This window comes from Borostomias antarcticus (genome assembly GCF_949987555.1).
Source record: "Borostomias antarcticus genome assembly, chromosome: 15".
In the NCBI taxonomy this organism is placed as follows: domain Eukaryota; kingdom Metazoa; phylum Chordata; class Actinopteri; order Stomiiformes; family Stomiidae; genus Borostomias; species Borostomias antarcticus.
The window spans coordinates 22,012,891-22,028,924 of NC_140248.1; the positions used below are offsets into that span (position 1 = coordinate 22,012,891).

The 16,034-nt window shown below is 46.0% G+C and overlaps 1 protein-coding gene across 2 annotated transcripts in view; it reads left to right on the forward strand.

The window, feature by feature from the left end:
• larp1 (La ribonucleoprotein 1, translational regulator) overlaps positions 1 to 16,034 on the forward strand; it is a 61,927-nt gene that overhangs the window by 22,211 nt on the left and 23,682 nt on the right. Inside the window, exons 3-6 of one of the 2 annotated variants that reach the window (XM_084449951.1) lie at positions 1,842 to 1,907; positions 6,304 to 6,384; positions 8,451 to 8,601; positions 15,967 to 16,034. The exon at positions 15,967 to 16,034 is cut by the window's right edge and continues 67 nt beyond it. In XM_084449951.1, coding sequence (XP_084306077.1) covers positions 1,842 to 1,907; positions 6,304 to 6,384; positions 8,451 to 8,601; positions 15,967 to 16,034 — 366 coding nt within the window. The remainder of the gene's footprint in view (positions 1 to 1,841; positions 1,908 to 6,303; positions 6,385 to 8,450; positions 8,602 to 15,966) is intronic. The other variant, XM_084449952.1, reaches the window with a different exon arrangement.

Below are 16,034 nucleotides of genomic sequence, written 5' to 3' on the forward strand. Positions count from 1 at the left end.
CACTATTGGGGAAAATAGGAACACTATTGGGGAAAATAGGAACACTTTGGGGAAAATAGGAACACTATTGGGGAAATGGGAACACTATTGGGGAAATGGGAACACTTGGGAAAATAGGAACACTATTGGGAAAATAGGAACACTATTGGGGAAAATAGGAACACTATTGGGGAAAATAGGAACACTTTGGGGAAAATAGGAACACTATTGGGGAAATGGGAACACTATTGGGGAAATGGGAACACTTGGGAAAATAGGAACACTATTGGGGAAAATAGGAACACTATTGGGGAAAATAGGAACACTATTGGGGAAAATAGGAACACTATTGGGGAAAATAGGAACACTTTGGGGAAAATAGGAACACTATTGGGGAAATGGGAACACTATTGGGGAAATGGGAACACTTGGGAAAATAGGAACACTATTGGGGAAAATAGGAACACTATTGGGGAAATGGGAACACTATTGGGGAAATGGGAACACTATTGGGGAAATGGGAACACTATTGGGGAAATGGGAACACTATTGGGGAAATGGGAACACTATTGGGGAAATGGGAACACTATTGGGGAAATGGGAACACTGTTGGGGAAATGGGAACACTATTGGGGAAATGGGAACACTATTGGGGAAATGGGAACACTATTGGGAAAATGGGAACACTATTGGGGAAATGGGAACACTATTGGGAAAATGGGAACACTATTGGGGAAATAGGAACACTATTGGGAAAATAGGAACACTATTGGGGAAAATAGGAACACTATTGGGGAAAATAGGAACACTTTGGGGAAAATAGGAACACTATTGGGGAAATGGGAACACTATTGGGGAAATGGGAACACTTGGGAAAATAGGAACACTATTGGGGAAAATAGGAACACTATTGGGGAAAATAGGAACACTATTGGGGAAAATAGGAACACTATTGGGGAAAATAGGAACACTATTGGGGAAATGGGAACACTATTGGGGAAAATAGGAACACTATTGGGGAAATGGGAACACTATTGGGGAAATGGGAACACTATTGGGGAAATGGGAACACTATTGGGGAAATGGGAACACTATTGGGGAAATGGGAACACTATTGGGGAAATGGGAACACTATTGGGGAAATGGGAACACTATTGGGAAAATGGGAACACTATTGGGGAAATAGGAACACTATTGGGGAAAATAGATTGCTATTGGGGGGGAAAAAGACAGTTATTGCTATTGGGGAGAATAGACATACACTAGGAATTTCAGATTAGCTGTGGGTTTTATTTCCATCCTATGATTTTATCTTTTTAAAATGTATTTTACTTTATTTCTTATCTTTATCTATATTTAATTGTGTTTTATCTTCCATCTTATTTTTTTACAGCTTTTATGTGCATCTATTTTTATCTGAAGCACTCTGCATGTAATCTAATTGTTGTATGAAAGGTGCTATTCAAATAAAGTTTTACTTAGGGTAACCCATCACATTAGATTACATATTGTAATCTTTCTACTGTAGACCCCCCAAATCACTTAATACCCAGAAAGCAATAGAAATTGTTCAAATATGAATAAACTTAATGAAGATTACGATCAAAGTCAAAGTTTGTGAGGAAGGAGTAGTAGAATTTAACTTACAAAATGCAGTATTTAACTTATAAAATGCAGTATTTAACTTATAAAATGCAGTATTTAACTGCACAAGGGTGTCTATGTCATCGTATTCCAAAGTCTCAGTTCCCGCCCATCCACACTACAACCCAGTCCCAGAGTTTTCATCTAAAACTTGGTCAGCAGTTCCCCTTTTTGTTCTCAGGTTAAATGTTGAATTCTCTCTTCTCTGCCTTTCCCAGGTTGGAGATTTTGGGGATGCAAACAACTGGCCGACCCCTGGGGAGATCGCTACTAAAGACATGATGGTGAGTGTGGAGGCCAGAGGCAGCTCCATAGAGATGGAAGCATTCATCTGTGGGTTAGCACCGCTGCTGGTCCAAACATTCATCTGTGGGTTAGCACCGCTGCTGGTCCAAACATTCATCTGTGGGTTAGCACCGCTGCTGGTCCAAACATTCATCTGTGGGTTAGCACCGCTGCTGGTCCAAACATTCATCTGTGGGTTAGCACCGCTGCTGGTCCAAACATTCATCTGTGGGTTAGCACCGCTGCTGGTCCAAACATTCATCTGTGGGTTAGCACCGCTGCTGGTCCAAACATTCAGCTGGATGGGGGAGGGGTTAACACAGACTGGACCTGAAATATGACACCCTTCCCTCGCACCAAATCTTTCTTTCTTTTTTTCTTTCTTATCACTATCTGTTTTTCTTTTATTACAACATAATGAGTCAGGTCCAGCAGTACTGTTTGCAGTGGTGACCAGCAGAAACGCAACTGTTTGTTTGTTGAGAGGGTAAAACGGTGTTCGTCCAGCACCATGGCTTCATATCTGAGCCCGTCCCTCTAGCTCCGGGGTTCTCTACACCTATTAGGACCAGCAGACGCTAGCTAGCATTGTATTGGTGGAGGGAAGAACCAGCTAACATTCCATTGTGGAGGTCAGAGCTAGTAGGAAGGGGTCACCGTTTTCAGAATAGCCACACACAGGACGGGGGAGGAGTCAAGACACAGAGGTGTCTTAAATAACCGCTTACTGTGTATTGAGGTAGCCCCATATGGGTGGAGTTAGCCGTGTTGGGACTACTCAATTGGATCAAAGGTGAAAACTCCACCCGTTAGGGTTACCCTGGGTTGAGAAATATGCGACACCGCTGTGTTCCCCTCTGTTTACGAAGCTGCTGGGGTGTTTAGTGGCGGGGAGGTGATTACAGAGAGCGCGCAGACGCTCATTCAGCTGCCTCCTCACATCTAAGCTGCCCTTCTCTGTCTGTCACACAGTAGAGCTGTGATATCCCCAGTAAAAACCTGTCTAGGCAGAAATCCATACGAGAACAAACACCTCTCTTTACGAGTGCCCTTTTGTGTGGAAACATGGCTTACCTGAGGACTAAAGTACTGCAACCTTAAATACACACCTGAGGCAAGGGTTGAAATTCACCCCAGGAAGCCTAACCTAGCATAGCTTACCTCAGTTTACCTTATTTTAGTTTAGCCTAGCATAGCCTAATTAACTTATTTTAGTCTAGTCTAGCCTAGCCTATTTTAGCCCACTTTACCATATTAGTTTAGCCTAGCCTAGTTTAGCCCAGTTTAGCTTATTTCAGTTTAACCTAGCCGAGCCCATTTTAGCTCATTTTGGTTTAGCCTAGCCCAGCCCTGCCCAACATACAGTAGCCTAGTCTGTTGTAGCCTAGCTGATCTCAGCCCAGCCCTCTAGAGACACACCTGAGCCATTTGTCCCATGATCCTTCACTCTCGCTCAGAAGCCGTTCCTCAGCGGATGCCACTAATTTGTGACCTCTTACGTGACCCCCCCTTCCCCCACCCTCCCTCTTCGCAGGGCTATTTTAGACGGCTCGGTCTGGACCATGGTTTGTCACCAGCGGAGTGACCGGCGCAAACCCCTTTTTTAGACAAGAGTGTGAGGGAGGGTCCTGCCCAGAGCTGGGAGGAAATGTAGGTCAATAGAGGGCTAGGAATAACCAGTGCTGGGGCTGGGGTTTAAAGCTGCAAGGGCTGGGCCTGGGTCTGGTCAGGGGGTCCCTATAGGAGGGATATCCTTTTAGGGACCCCCCTACAATGATGAACAATCCCCACCCCCTCATGGATATCTGCTGCTATTCTGGTCCCCAAGCTGCCCACCCCCTTCCTCCCCTGTTCACATGTAACATTTAGCCAGTGGAGGGCTAAATCATCCCCTCGCCTCACTGCTGATTACACTCAGGAAGAAGCAACGACATGTTTTAAACAGAGAACCAGGGGCTGTAAATATGACTATATTCTATGTTGTAGACCACCTCTGGTCTACTAGTTATTGGGTCACTTGTTGACTAGTAAATGATATTAAAACCTATTGACCAGTGAAATGATTTGTACATTCGTTGAAACATGAACTCCCAGTCTGTTAACTAAATGGACTTTATTGGATTGTCTTCTTGTTTTCTTAGGCTTGCATAGCAGTGTGGGGGTTGGGGGTGTTTTCTCGGTGCCGTTTATCCGTCGGGTTGGGTGGAGGCGTCAGCTGTGGGACCACACCTCACCTATCGCTGATCCCTCCCCTGACACCAGCTGTCTTTGACACACCACTGTTCTCCCTCCAGGCCGCTTCAGCACTTTCTACAGAATTCTGCCTGTGGAATGCAGACATCTTGTTAGGAATTCCTACTGGATGGCGACTTGAGTGTAGGGCTGTGTAGGCCTAGTGTTTAGACTGAGAGTAGGGCTGTGTAGTATTTAGACTGAGTAGGGCTGTGTAGTGTTTAGACTGAGTGTAGGGCTGTGTAGTGTTTAGACAGAGTAGGGCTGTGTAGTGTATAGACTGAGTAGGGTTGTGTAGTATTTAGACTGAGTAGGGCTGTGTAGTATTTAGACTGAGTAGGGTTGTGTAGTGTTTAGACTGAGTAGGGTTGTGTAGTGTTTAGACAGAGTAGGGTTGTGTAGTATTTAGACTGAGTAGGGCTGTGTAGTGTTTAGACTGAGTGTAGGGCTGTGTAGTGTTTAGACTGAGTAGGGCTGTGTAGTGTATAGACTGAGTAGGGCTGTGTAGTGTTTAGACAGAGTAGGGTTGTGTAGTGTATAGACTGAGTAGGGCTGTGTAGTGTTTAGACAGAGTAGGGCTGTGTAGTGTTTAGACTGAGAGTAGGGCTGTGTAGTGTTTAGACTGAGTAGGGCTGTGTAGTGTTTAGACTGAGTGTAGGGCTATGTAGTATTTAGACTGAGTAGGGCTGTGTAGTGTTTAGACTGAGTGTAGGGCTATGTAGTATTTAGACTGAGTAGGGCTGTGTAGTGTTTAGACAGAGTAGGGTTGTGTAGTGTTTAGACTGAGTAGGGCTGTGTAGTGTTTAGACAGAGTAGGGTTGTGTAGTGTTTAGACTGAGTAGGGCTGTGTAGTATTTAGACTGAGTAGGGCTGTGTAGTGTTTAGACAGAGTAGGGTTGTGTAGTGTTTAGACAGAGTAGGGTTGTGTAGTGTTTAGACAGAGTAGGGTTGTGTAGTGTTTAGACTGAGTGTAGGGCTGTGTAGTGTTTAGACAGAGTAGGGCTGTGTAGTGTTTAGACAGAGTAGGGCTGTGTAGTGTTTAGACAGAGTAGGGCTATGTAGTGTTTAGACTGAGAGTAGGGCTATGTAGTGTTTAGACTGAGTAGGGCTGTGTAGTATTTAGACTGAGTAGGGCTGTGTAGTATTTAGACTGAGTAGGGCTGTGTAGTGTTTAGACAGAGTAGGGCTGTGTAGTGTTTAGACTGAGTAGGGCTATGTAGTATTTAGACTGAGTAGGGCTGTAGTGTTTAGACAGAGTAGGGCTGTGTAGTGTTTAGACAGAGTAGGGTTGTGTAGTGTTTAGACAGAGTAGGGCTGTGTAGTGTTTAGACAGAGTAGGGCTGTGTAGTATTTAGACTGAGTAGGGCTGTAGTGTTTAGACAGAGTAGGGCTGTGTAGTGTTTAGACAGAGTAGGGTTGTGTAGTGTTTAGACTGAGTAGGGCTGTGTAGTATTTAGACTGAGTAGGGCTATGTAGTGTTTAGACTGAGTAGGGTTGTGTAGTGTTTAGACAGAGTAGGGCTGTGTAGTGTTTAGACAGAGTAGGGTTGTGTAGTGTTTAGACTGAGTAGGGCTGTGTAGTGTTTAGACAGAGTAGGGTTGTGTAGTGTTTAGAATCTAAGCCTCAGAGTTGCACATCCTGTAGAATGACTCATCATTCTGGTCTTACATGTTGCATCAAACATAATGACCAACTCCAGATGAGTTCAAAGTCAGAGTACGCTCTCTCTAACCCCTCTGGGCCCACATTCATCATCTCATCTTTCACACCTCTTCAGTGTCCTTGTGTGTGTGTGTGTGCCACTACTGGAACGTGCCCAGCTGTTCGTTTCAGCAGGGCTCAGATCTACAGCTGGGTCCTCTGTCTCTCTGTCTGTCTCTGTCTGTCTGACTCTTAAATCATCCCCAAACTCCTCAACGTTATGCACTTATGGGAAATCTGCGCTGGACTGGATTGGTGAAAACGGTACGGCACGACAGTTCTGACCAGCCAATCAGAGGGCAAGTTGAAGCTGCCGCCACATTGCTTTTTTCTCTCCTGTCAAATCCCCACAGTCCTCCGCCAGCACAGGAGGGCTGGCAGAGCTGGTCAGGGTGGATGTTGTGATGTTGTCCCTCCGTCTCTCTGTCTTCTGAGTTCTGCTCTGTCCCCTCCCCTGCTCAGATTGAGGTTGTGACACGGACCGTGTCGAGCCCCGCCCCCGTCAGACATGTCAGGGACCTGGGTCCCACCCACAGGTCCCCCGTAAGTTAACCCTCCGTCTGCTGGACCAGACCAAGCCAGGCCAGGCCTGCTGGGTGTGGACGGACCGCTGCTGCACAGGGGGGGTCAGGGGGCTGTGTGGTGTGGAATGAAATGGCCCGCTTGACCACTGGCCTTGATTAACAGAGTCTTGTATATGGAAGGGTTGATTGATTGATTGATTGATTGATTGATTGATTGATTGATTGATTGGTTGGTTGGTTGGTTGGTTGGTTGATTGAGTGGACAGTTTAAGAACATGCACACAGCCAGCGCATCATGGCCGTAACTATGCCCATGCATTGCTAGTGTTCAGCTACAGATAAGACGCATACTTTAAGTTAGAGACTTATACTTTAAGAGACCTGTGTTCATTGTGCAGAGTTCTTGCATGAGTTAGCGGGGAGATGTCAGAGAAGGACACTGACGAATAGAGTAGAAAGAAATTAAAAGAAGTAGAAAGAAAGTAGAAAGAAATTAAAATGGATGAAGAGTTAAGGGAGGCTAAGATGGACGGCCGGGGCGGCTGGGGGTCCTCAGAGAGTTCCAGGTGGGGTTGTCGGGTGCTGGGGTTTGTCAGACTGAGTTCCTGTGCATGTGGAAGTGTTTGTACCACCGATGGGGTTTGGAGTTTGAGAACTACCACATTAGAATGAACTAAACTTGCAGCGTTTGCCGAGTGCTTTGCATGGTCTTCCTATGCAAAACGCCTCCCGGGAGATCACATAGATGACTACTGCAGATGAGTGAAGTGTAAGCTGAGCTACAACATGAACCAGAGGGGGAGTTTGATTTGACTAAACTCATATTTCTCTTGGCATGTGTCCTTTTAACCAAAAGTAATCAAAGATGTTACTGTTGCCTTTACATAGGTGTTAGATGTGCCCAGCGGGTCTCGCTTATAGCTCTGTTCACACTGGAACTGTACCCTACTGTGACGCACACACACCAACTGACAACACATTGTTTTAATGTGTAATTTCATCGGAGTAGTTGAGTGACAGAGACCTACTGGTAGGCGCGGGCTAGTTTGACGTTTTGACGGTATGATGACCTCAGGCCAGGTTCATACCGGATTAGGAACCGCTGGGAAATGCCAGTCCTCACGCGAGCAGGAACCTGGCAGTTCACACCAGAGGTGCATCTTTCTGCGCCGGTCGCCAAGCGACTCGGTGACTCTGCACTTTATTCACACACATTTGCTCGTGTAAAAAATAGAGCAGATGCTGATTCTGGCCCTGCTGGGAATTGAGCCCTGCGAGGCCGGGGTGAACAGTCACATTGGTTAACGTGGGGGTTTATCTGGGGGCGAACATGGGCAAAACAACACATAAAAATAAAATTAAAAAAATAATATATATATATATATATATATATAGAAAGAAAGAAAGAAAGAAATTTGGAACATTCATAAACATAAAGTAGTAAAAACACATAAATGCAGTCTCATAAGTGAGCCTAAAGCCTTAAGTTTTTTTTGCAGATGCTCACTTTCTACACTTGCGTACTCTCGGAGGTTATGATGCAGAAATGTGAGCATGTTCACCTCTTCTGGATTCAGTTTGGAGCGGTGAAGTGAGAGGATATGTCCTCTGGAATGTTTTCACAGTCAAATCACTGAAAGGAAATTTGTTTTGCACAACTTATTTTGGAATTCCTGGCGAAGAATGCCGGAGATGAGTTTTGTTATTGAGGCTAGGCTCGCACTGCTAATGTTTTTTTTAGCCTGTTAGTGCACCAAGTCATGCATGACCCCTTACATGTTAGCTGCGGGTGGGTTTTTGGGGATGGGTGATGTTACTGGGAACTCGAAATACCGACTTTGAAAGTATGGAACGCATATCGTCGGTGCATACTGTCAGAGCGTCATATTAGTGATTTTGGAACTGTGACTTTTTCAAAACCGAGGTATACTGTGAAACCGGTAACCGGCCCATGTCTACAGCCATGTCTTCCTGTTAACCTTGGTCCTCGGTTGTGACGTAAGACTGCTCTTGTGCCTGACCCTGAGTTGTCCTCCTCCCCTCCTCCTCCTCATCTTCTACTCCTGCTCCTCTCCTCTGTCCCAGGCCCCCAAGAAACCGGTTGTGAAGAAGGAGTGGAAAGAGAAGAGAGAGAGCAACGAGGAGAGCAAGGAGAACCAAAAGACCAAGTCTGACGACTCTGGAGAAGAGAAGAACGGTGATGAGGACTCCCAGAAGAACGGACAGAAGAAGAAAGGTGGGTTCCTGTTTTTTGATAGATCCATCTCGCCATGGTCTTGGACAGTGCGTCATCTATGATCATTCCTGTAGTCACAGGGCATTACATACACCCAGGCCGCCCTGTCAGAGACTAGAGACCCCAGCTTGTGTCCAAGTGCCGCTATGCTAGTTACCATAATAATAGCTGTGTTCGAAACTAGGCTTGTCACGGTACCAGGAATACAGTAGTCGGTACCGGTACCAGTAAATTTCCACGGTACTCGGTACCAATTCCGGTACCACGGCGTACACGCGTGCGTGTGAGTAATACATGCACGCGCGTAAAGTACAATGTGCATGAGTACCGGATCGGTACGATCGGATTGTTGCTGACGAATGACGACGACAATATTCTCGGCACCAACAACGATCGTAGCGCAGAGAATGTGAGCCGGAGAATAGCCAGTCTGCGCGCTGGCCTGTGCGCATGCGTGCTGGAGCAAGTGGGGAAAGGCGTGTAAAGATCATATTACAGAGGCTAAAGACCCCGTATTTGAAAACCGAAACAATGCCTCGCGTTGAGGAATCTCAACTGTCGATTCATCCAATCTGATTGATGAAAACAACCGTTTAGCGGCCGAAAATAGATTTTGAGAAACTGCATTCTCAGTGCCCCGATCACCGTCATTACATGGATATACTGGCTCGCGCTGGATTTTAAATTTCTTCTACAGGCCTCCGAACTACACAAAAGTGATCTCGGTGAGTCAAACTTCTTATAATATGTCGTAAATAAGGTCCAGGTTGTCAAAAACGAGCATTGCCCTTTAAGTCTTGCAGCACCTAAACTAGGTAGCCCCTCACACGCCTGCTAACCTGATGGACTAGCAGTCCCTTATCCCCCCATTAGCGAAATCAGGTTCAACGGTCACTCCGCCTGGTTCTGGGATCAAAACTACTCTAAAGAATCTCAGAGAAAAGGTAGGCTACTCACAGAAGCAGGAGGGTTGCGTCTTCAAAAACGCATGGTTTTGAAAGAAATGCTCTGCTAATCTTTCACTCAAAACTGGCTCATATTTTCATAAAATAAATCACCAGCAAACACTTGTCTTCTTCTACGCTGCTGTCATGGGTGGTGCGCTGTGATTGGACGGCAGCACGCAGCAGCGCAGAAGAAGACAAGCGGCAAATTAAATAGAAAACACGGTACCTTCGGTACCATGGAAAAACGGGTACCGTCAGTACCGCAGCAATGCAAGTACCGAATTAGTACCGAAGTACAGAGTACCGTGACAAGCCTATTCGAAACCGTTCCCTATTCCCTGTATAGTGTACTATATAGTGTGTCCGCCATTTTTTTCTAGTGTTTGAATTGTCAACGGTTAATTTCATTCAATATATAGTCAACTACAAAATACCCACAGTTCACCTTGATTTCTAGTGAACAGAAGATGCATGTCCCCTACAATTTCTCCCATGTACAACAATGCAACGCTGTCATGTTTTACCGAAGGAGAAGACGTGAAGAAGAAATGGTAAAATGGTAAATGGACCAATGGCGGTAGCTGCCATGCAAGGTAGCTGCTATGCTGCTCATTGGGAGCAATTTGGGGTTAGGTGTCTTGCTCAAGGACACTCCGACATGTGGACAGTCAGAGCTGGGATTCAAACCACTGACCCTTCGATCATTGAACGACCCACTCTACCAACTGAGCTACAGCCGCCCCCAAGAAGACGGCAACTATCATTGGCTAAAGCAGTTAACTAACGTTACGATGATTCCTGTAGCTGTTTTGCTACTAATGCGAGTTTGAGTTTGCCCAACAGCATAAAAATAATTACAATAATCATTGTTGTAGTGCTAGCCAACTGCTTTAGCCACCAACCGCTACCGTTAATGTTATGGAGGCTGCTGTCGTGAGCTAACTGGTTATCATGGTCTTGCAACTTCACAGCTTGTTATTAGCAGACAGCACCATAGTTGACAAAACCACACTAGAATTTCAACAATTTATTGGGGATTTAACATTCAAAACTGAACATGGAAACTAAATACCACCTGAGTACATTTCAACCTGCAGCCATCAGTGCTCAGTTTGTGTACATGATACTGGGTGCGTCCATGAATATCCGGCGCAGTGATGTTCCATGTAGTGTCTGAAAACCGGGAACTCTACATAGGGAATGGGGAGTGAGTGAACGATTTCGAACGCAGCTATTATCTCCAAGTTCATCCACACCTCTGGGACATCCCTGGGTCCATCCTCTGAAAAATCACAGATCTGACACAGATTGGATTGGTGAAAGCATGATTGGATTGGTGAAAGTGCCCATCTCTTAATTTCAGATAAGTGCGTGTAAGTGAGCTAGTCTTACCTGGGTTAGACCTGAGTATGAGCCACCAGGTCAGATCCATCGGGCCTTACTGAGTGTACTACTGAGTGTACTACTGAGTGTACTACTGAGTGTGCTACTGAGTGTGCTACTGAGTGTACTACTGAGTGTTCATCTCTCTGGACTCCAGACTAAACTAGTATTGACTGGCTTGTTGTCAGACCACACAAGGAAAGGTTGATATAAATGTTCAGCAAACGACTGACAGGATTTCTGTGGCTTCTGAGTTCAGGATTGATTGATTTGATTTGAGGGTCATCCTGGTCTTTGAATGCATCTGTTCCATGTAAAAACATCCTCTCTGGACATGGATTAAGCCTAGTCCCAGACTAAAATGACACCTTCCCTGGAGATTCTCCACTGGAAGGACTGCTTGCTTAGCTCTAATCTAGACTAGGACATAATTAGCCTACCGTTCTGCGTAACTACAGTCCCATCGGAAAAAAAAAATTAAATCAAATATCTCGGCCTAGATGACGAAGGAACGAAAATCTTGTCGAATAAGAGCTGTAGTGAAATTTCAAAGGTACTCGCAGTTGCATGAGGATTTCGGGAACATGGTAAATGGACTGCATTTACATAGCACCTTTATACAAAACATTTTACAATGGCCTATCAATCACCCATTCATACACACACCAATGGCGGCATCTGCCATGCAAGATGCTAGCCTGCTCATTGGGAGCAAGGTGTGGTTCAGTGTCTTGCCCAAGAACACTTCGACATGTGGACAGGAAGAGCCGGGGTTCAAACCGCCGACCTTACGATCATTGGATGACCTGCTCTACCTCCTTAGCAACCTGGTGGGTGGTTTTGAAAGCTTGTCTTATAGTTAATAAATAATTATATTTTTTCTGAAAAACTCTTCAACTTTTGCCAAAGTGGTAAACGGAAGTGGTAAATGGCTGCCAGCACTCTCTGGCATATAAACGCAGAAGACGACAGTTCACTTCTTTTGCTAAAGTCAGCGATTTTTTGTGAAAATTATTTTTCCTATTTATTAGCAACGCTGAGCTTTCAAAACCACCATTTGATTTACCCTTTTGTCTCCCCACAAGGGGCTGGCAATATAGGGATCACAACTTCGGTCTGCCCACATGTATTTATTAAAGTTTTTAGCCAATCATCTGCACCATGGGTGTGTATTCGTTAGTTTTTAGCCAATAACATCACATTGCAGCTTCGGAATTGTTCGTTTTTAGCCAATCAAATTGCTTTGGCTAGGTGAAGCCTCTAATTGCGTTGGGCAGGTGCAGCTTGTTCGGTTTTTGCGTGGAAGATTAGAGGGTGAAGATAAAGGTCAAACACAATCAGTATGTAACCACCTCAATAATAATAAGAAACCTAATACAAAGTTTGTAGGGCTGCCATTAAGAGGCCGACTTCGAAGCAGGAATATTGGGTGTGAACCCTGGAGAGCGAAGGTTACAGACAGAGCCCAATAAAGATATGAAATGTTCATGTTGCTTTGGGGGAGATATAGTGGTAGCTGTCAGTAGGTAACTTGATGAAATTAATTTGCAGGCCTACAGATAGATGTGTTGTATGTTAAAGGAGTAGTAAAGGGAAAATCATGTTTAGCCCTGTTTTAAGGTTACCTATGATCATATACAATCAAAAAGTTGACAAAACTAGCACTTTTGAGAAAGTCTGATAATTGCTCTACCACCGTTTAGGTCCTACAATGGTTGTGGGTGGGCACCTTGAAAAATCATTCAAATACATGTTTAACTCCAAATTTCAAAGACAAGAAGCTCACCGAGGGGGTAATTGTTTTTTTTCACGGTGCCCACCCACATCCATTGTATGACCAAAACGGTGGTAGAGCAATTATCAGACTTTCTCAAAAGTGCTAGCTTTGTCAACGTTTTGATCTGAACCATTGTATATGATCATAAGTAACCTTAAAACAGGGCTAAACATGCTTTTCCCGTCACTACTCCTTTAAAAGTCGGCTACTATCTGAATTGTTGTTTTGTGATGTTGGCGATCGGCTCGTAGGTCTAGTAAAAACCTATTCACACGGTTAGTATAACCTGGGAAGCAAGGCTCTGCATAACTGCATTGGATGTAATATGTGACATGCTCCGGCATTTTCGGTAGCAGTGCCTTTTATATAGGCTGTTACTACCGTTTGAAAGAGGAGATGTATTGCCAATTTCTTAGCTTGCAGCTGTCAATGTGGGGCAGACGTATCTGCCACTAGCTCTGGCTTCCTGTGGCTGGACAAGATACTGTAGTTAGAGAGCAGGAGAGTACAAGCCATCCTGCACCTGAATGACTATCTATAACATCTAGTGTATAGAATATCTACTGCACACAACATAACCACATGCAAATACAAATGTCAATATACCTGTCTGTACACCCACTGGAGTTATTATATTATAGCTATGATGTGTACATGACACCCCCATGCCTCTCCCCCCCCCCAGGTTATTCATTCATTCATTCATTCCATTCATTCATTCATTCATATCCATATATAGAATATACATAATCCATCCAGACCGATATCTATCTTATCTTTCTCCTATCTGTGTACTGTATAGAAATATGTGTTGTGTAATTTGTTAATGTGGAATTTGTAAATTGAGTATTTGTTTCTGTATTGACCTTAATCTTGGAGCTGGCCGCAACATTTCACTGTAACTGTACATTACATATAGTGTGCTGTGTGTAGTGTGTAGTCTGCTGTGTGTAGTCTGCTGTGTGTAGTGTGCTGTGTGTAGTGTGCTGTGTGTAGTGTGCTGTGTGTAGTGTGCTGTGTGTAGTCTGCTGTGTGTAGTGTGCTGTGTGTAGTGTGCTGTGTGTAGTGTGTAGTCTGCTGTGTGTAGTCTGCTGTGTGTAGTCTGCTGTGTGTAGTGTGCTGTGTGTAGTGTGCTGTGTGCTGTGTGTAGTCTGCTGTGTGTAGTGTGTAGTCTGCTGTGTGTAGTCTGCTGTGTGTAGTCTGCTGTGTGTAGTGTGCTGTGTGTAGTCTGCTGTGTGTAGTGTGCTGTGTGTAGTGTGCTGTGTGTAGTCTGCTGTGTGTAGTCTGCTGTGTGTAGTGTGCTGTGTGTAGTGTGCTGTGTGTAGTCTGCTGTGTGTAGTGTGTAGTGTGATGTGTGTAGTCTGCTGTGTGTAGTGTGCTGTGTGTAGTGTGTAGTGTGCTGTGTGTAGTGTGCTGTGTGTAGTGTGCTGTGTGTAGTGTGCTGTGTGTAGTGTGATGTGTGTAGTCTGCTGTGTGTAGTGTGCTGTGTGTAGTGTGCTGTGTGTAGTGTGTAGTGTGCTGTGTGTAGTGTGCTGTGTGTAGTGTGATGTGTGTAGTCTGCTGTGTGTAGTGTGCTGTGTGTAGTGTGTAGTGTGCTGTGTGTAGTGTGCTGTGTGTAGTGTGCTGTGTGTAGTGTGCTGTGTGTAGTGTGCTGTGTGTAGTGTGCTGTGTGTAGTGTGCTGTGTGTAGTCTGCTGTGTGTAGTGTGCTGTGTGTAGTGTGCTGTGTGTAGTCTGCTGTGTGTAGTCTGCTGTGTGTAGTGTGCTGTGTGTAGTGTGCTGTGTGTAGTGTGCTGTGTGTAGTGTGCTGTGTGTAGTGTGCTGTGTGTAGTGTGCTGTGTGTAGTCTGCTGTGTGTAGTGTGCTGTGTGTAGTCTGCTGTGTGTAGTGTGCTGTGTGCTGCTGTGTGGGCCTTCTAGCCGTTCACCCAAACATCTTTTCAACTGGAGTAGACAGGCAGGCAGAGTATGCAGGCAGAGTATGCAGGCAGAGTATGCAGGCAGAGTATGCAGGCAGAGTAGACGGGCAGAGTAGACGGGCAGAGTAGACGGGCAGAGTAGACGGGCAGAGTAGACGGGCAGTGTAGACGGACGGGCAGGCAGAGTAGACGGACGGGCAGGCAGAGTAGACGGACGGGCAGAGTAGGCAGGCAGGCAGGCAGAGTAGGCAGGCAGAGTAGACAGACGGGCAGGCAGAGTAGACAGACGGGCAGGCAGGCAGGCAGAGTAGGCAGGCAGAGTAGACAGACGGGCAGGCAGAGTAGACAGACGGGCAGGCAGAGTAGACGGGCAGGCAGAGTAGACAGACGGGCAGGCAGGCAGAGTAGGCAGGCAGAGTAGACAGACGGGCAGGCAGAGTAGACAGACGGGCAGGCAGAGTAGACGGGCAGGCAGAGTAGACAGGCAGAGTCTAAGGGGGAGGCCAGGCCATGCTCTGCTCACTGTGGGCGTTTTGGCAGGAACACAGGGTTTAAACTCCGCCGGCCAACCAGCCAACCACAGCGTGTTCTCTGACCTTCAGAATTGTCCTCACTTAGTAGGCTCTGCACTACTGTCTCAGTCTTTCTCTCTCTCTCTCTCTCTGTCTGTCTCTCTCTCTTCCCCTCTGTCTTTCGCTCTTTCCCCTTTGTCTCCTCTCTCTGTCTCTACCGGCTTCCATCTCTCTTTCTCTCCCTCCCTCCCTCTTCTCTCCCTCCCTCCCTCCCTCCCTCCCTCTTCTCTCCCTCCCTCCCTCCCTCCCTCCCTCCCTCTTCTCTCCCTACCTCGTCAGCAGATAGGCAGAGGGCCACGTCACTCTTAACAGCAGCCACTTCCGTGGTTTCCTCAGTTTTCCCAGCCAACAGAGCTCTGGCGCTTCCTGGTGGCCAGCATAGGAACTGCAGCAGGCAAAGCAGGAGGACATGGGGGGGCGGTGCTGTTCAGAGCTAGCTGGCTGAAGGAGGGGTTAGTGGTGGCGGGTTGAGTCTAGGGAGAGAGGCTCCGTTTGCTGACTCATTGTGTTATGCTAAAGGTCTCAAGAGGAGTCTGAATCATAATTTAGTAGTTTATATATGGTCTCCTGCCGGTAGCATAGTGTGTGTTCAGGTGCTTATGATCCTGTGCTTTGGTGATGTCAGCTAGCCAGTCCCCCTGTCACAGAGCTAGCCGAGAATACAAGATTTGCAGTGACACCGATGTTCAGTTCAACTTCCCTAACGAAGTAATGTCCACACCCATACTGACAGCTCTTCACTTAACCCACTTCCTCCTTCCTGTGTCGTAGGAAACAAGCACAAGTGGGTTCCCCTGATGATCGAGGTGAAGTCAGAGGGCCCTCGCGAGCGCTCGGCC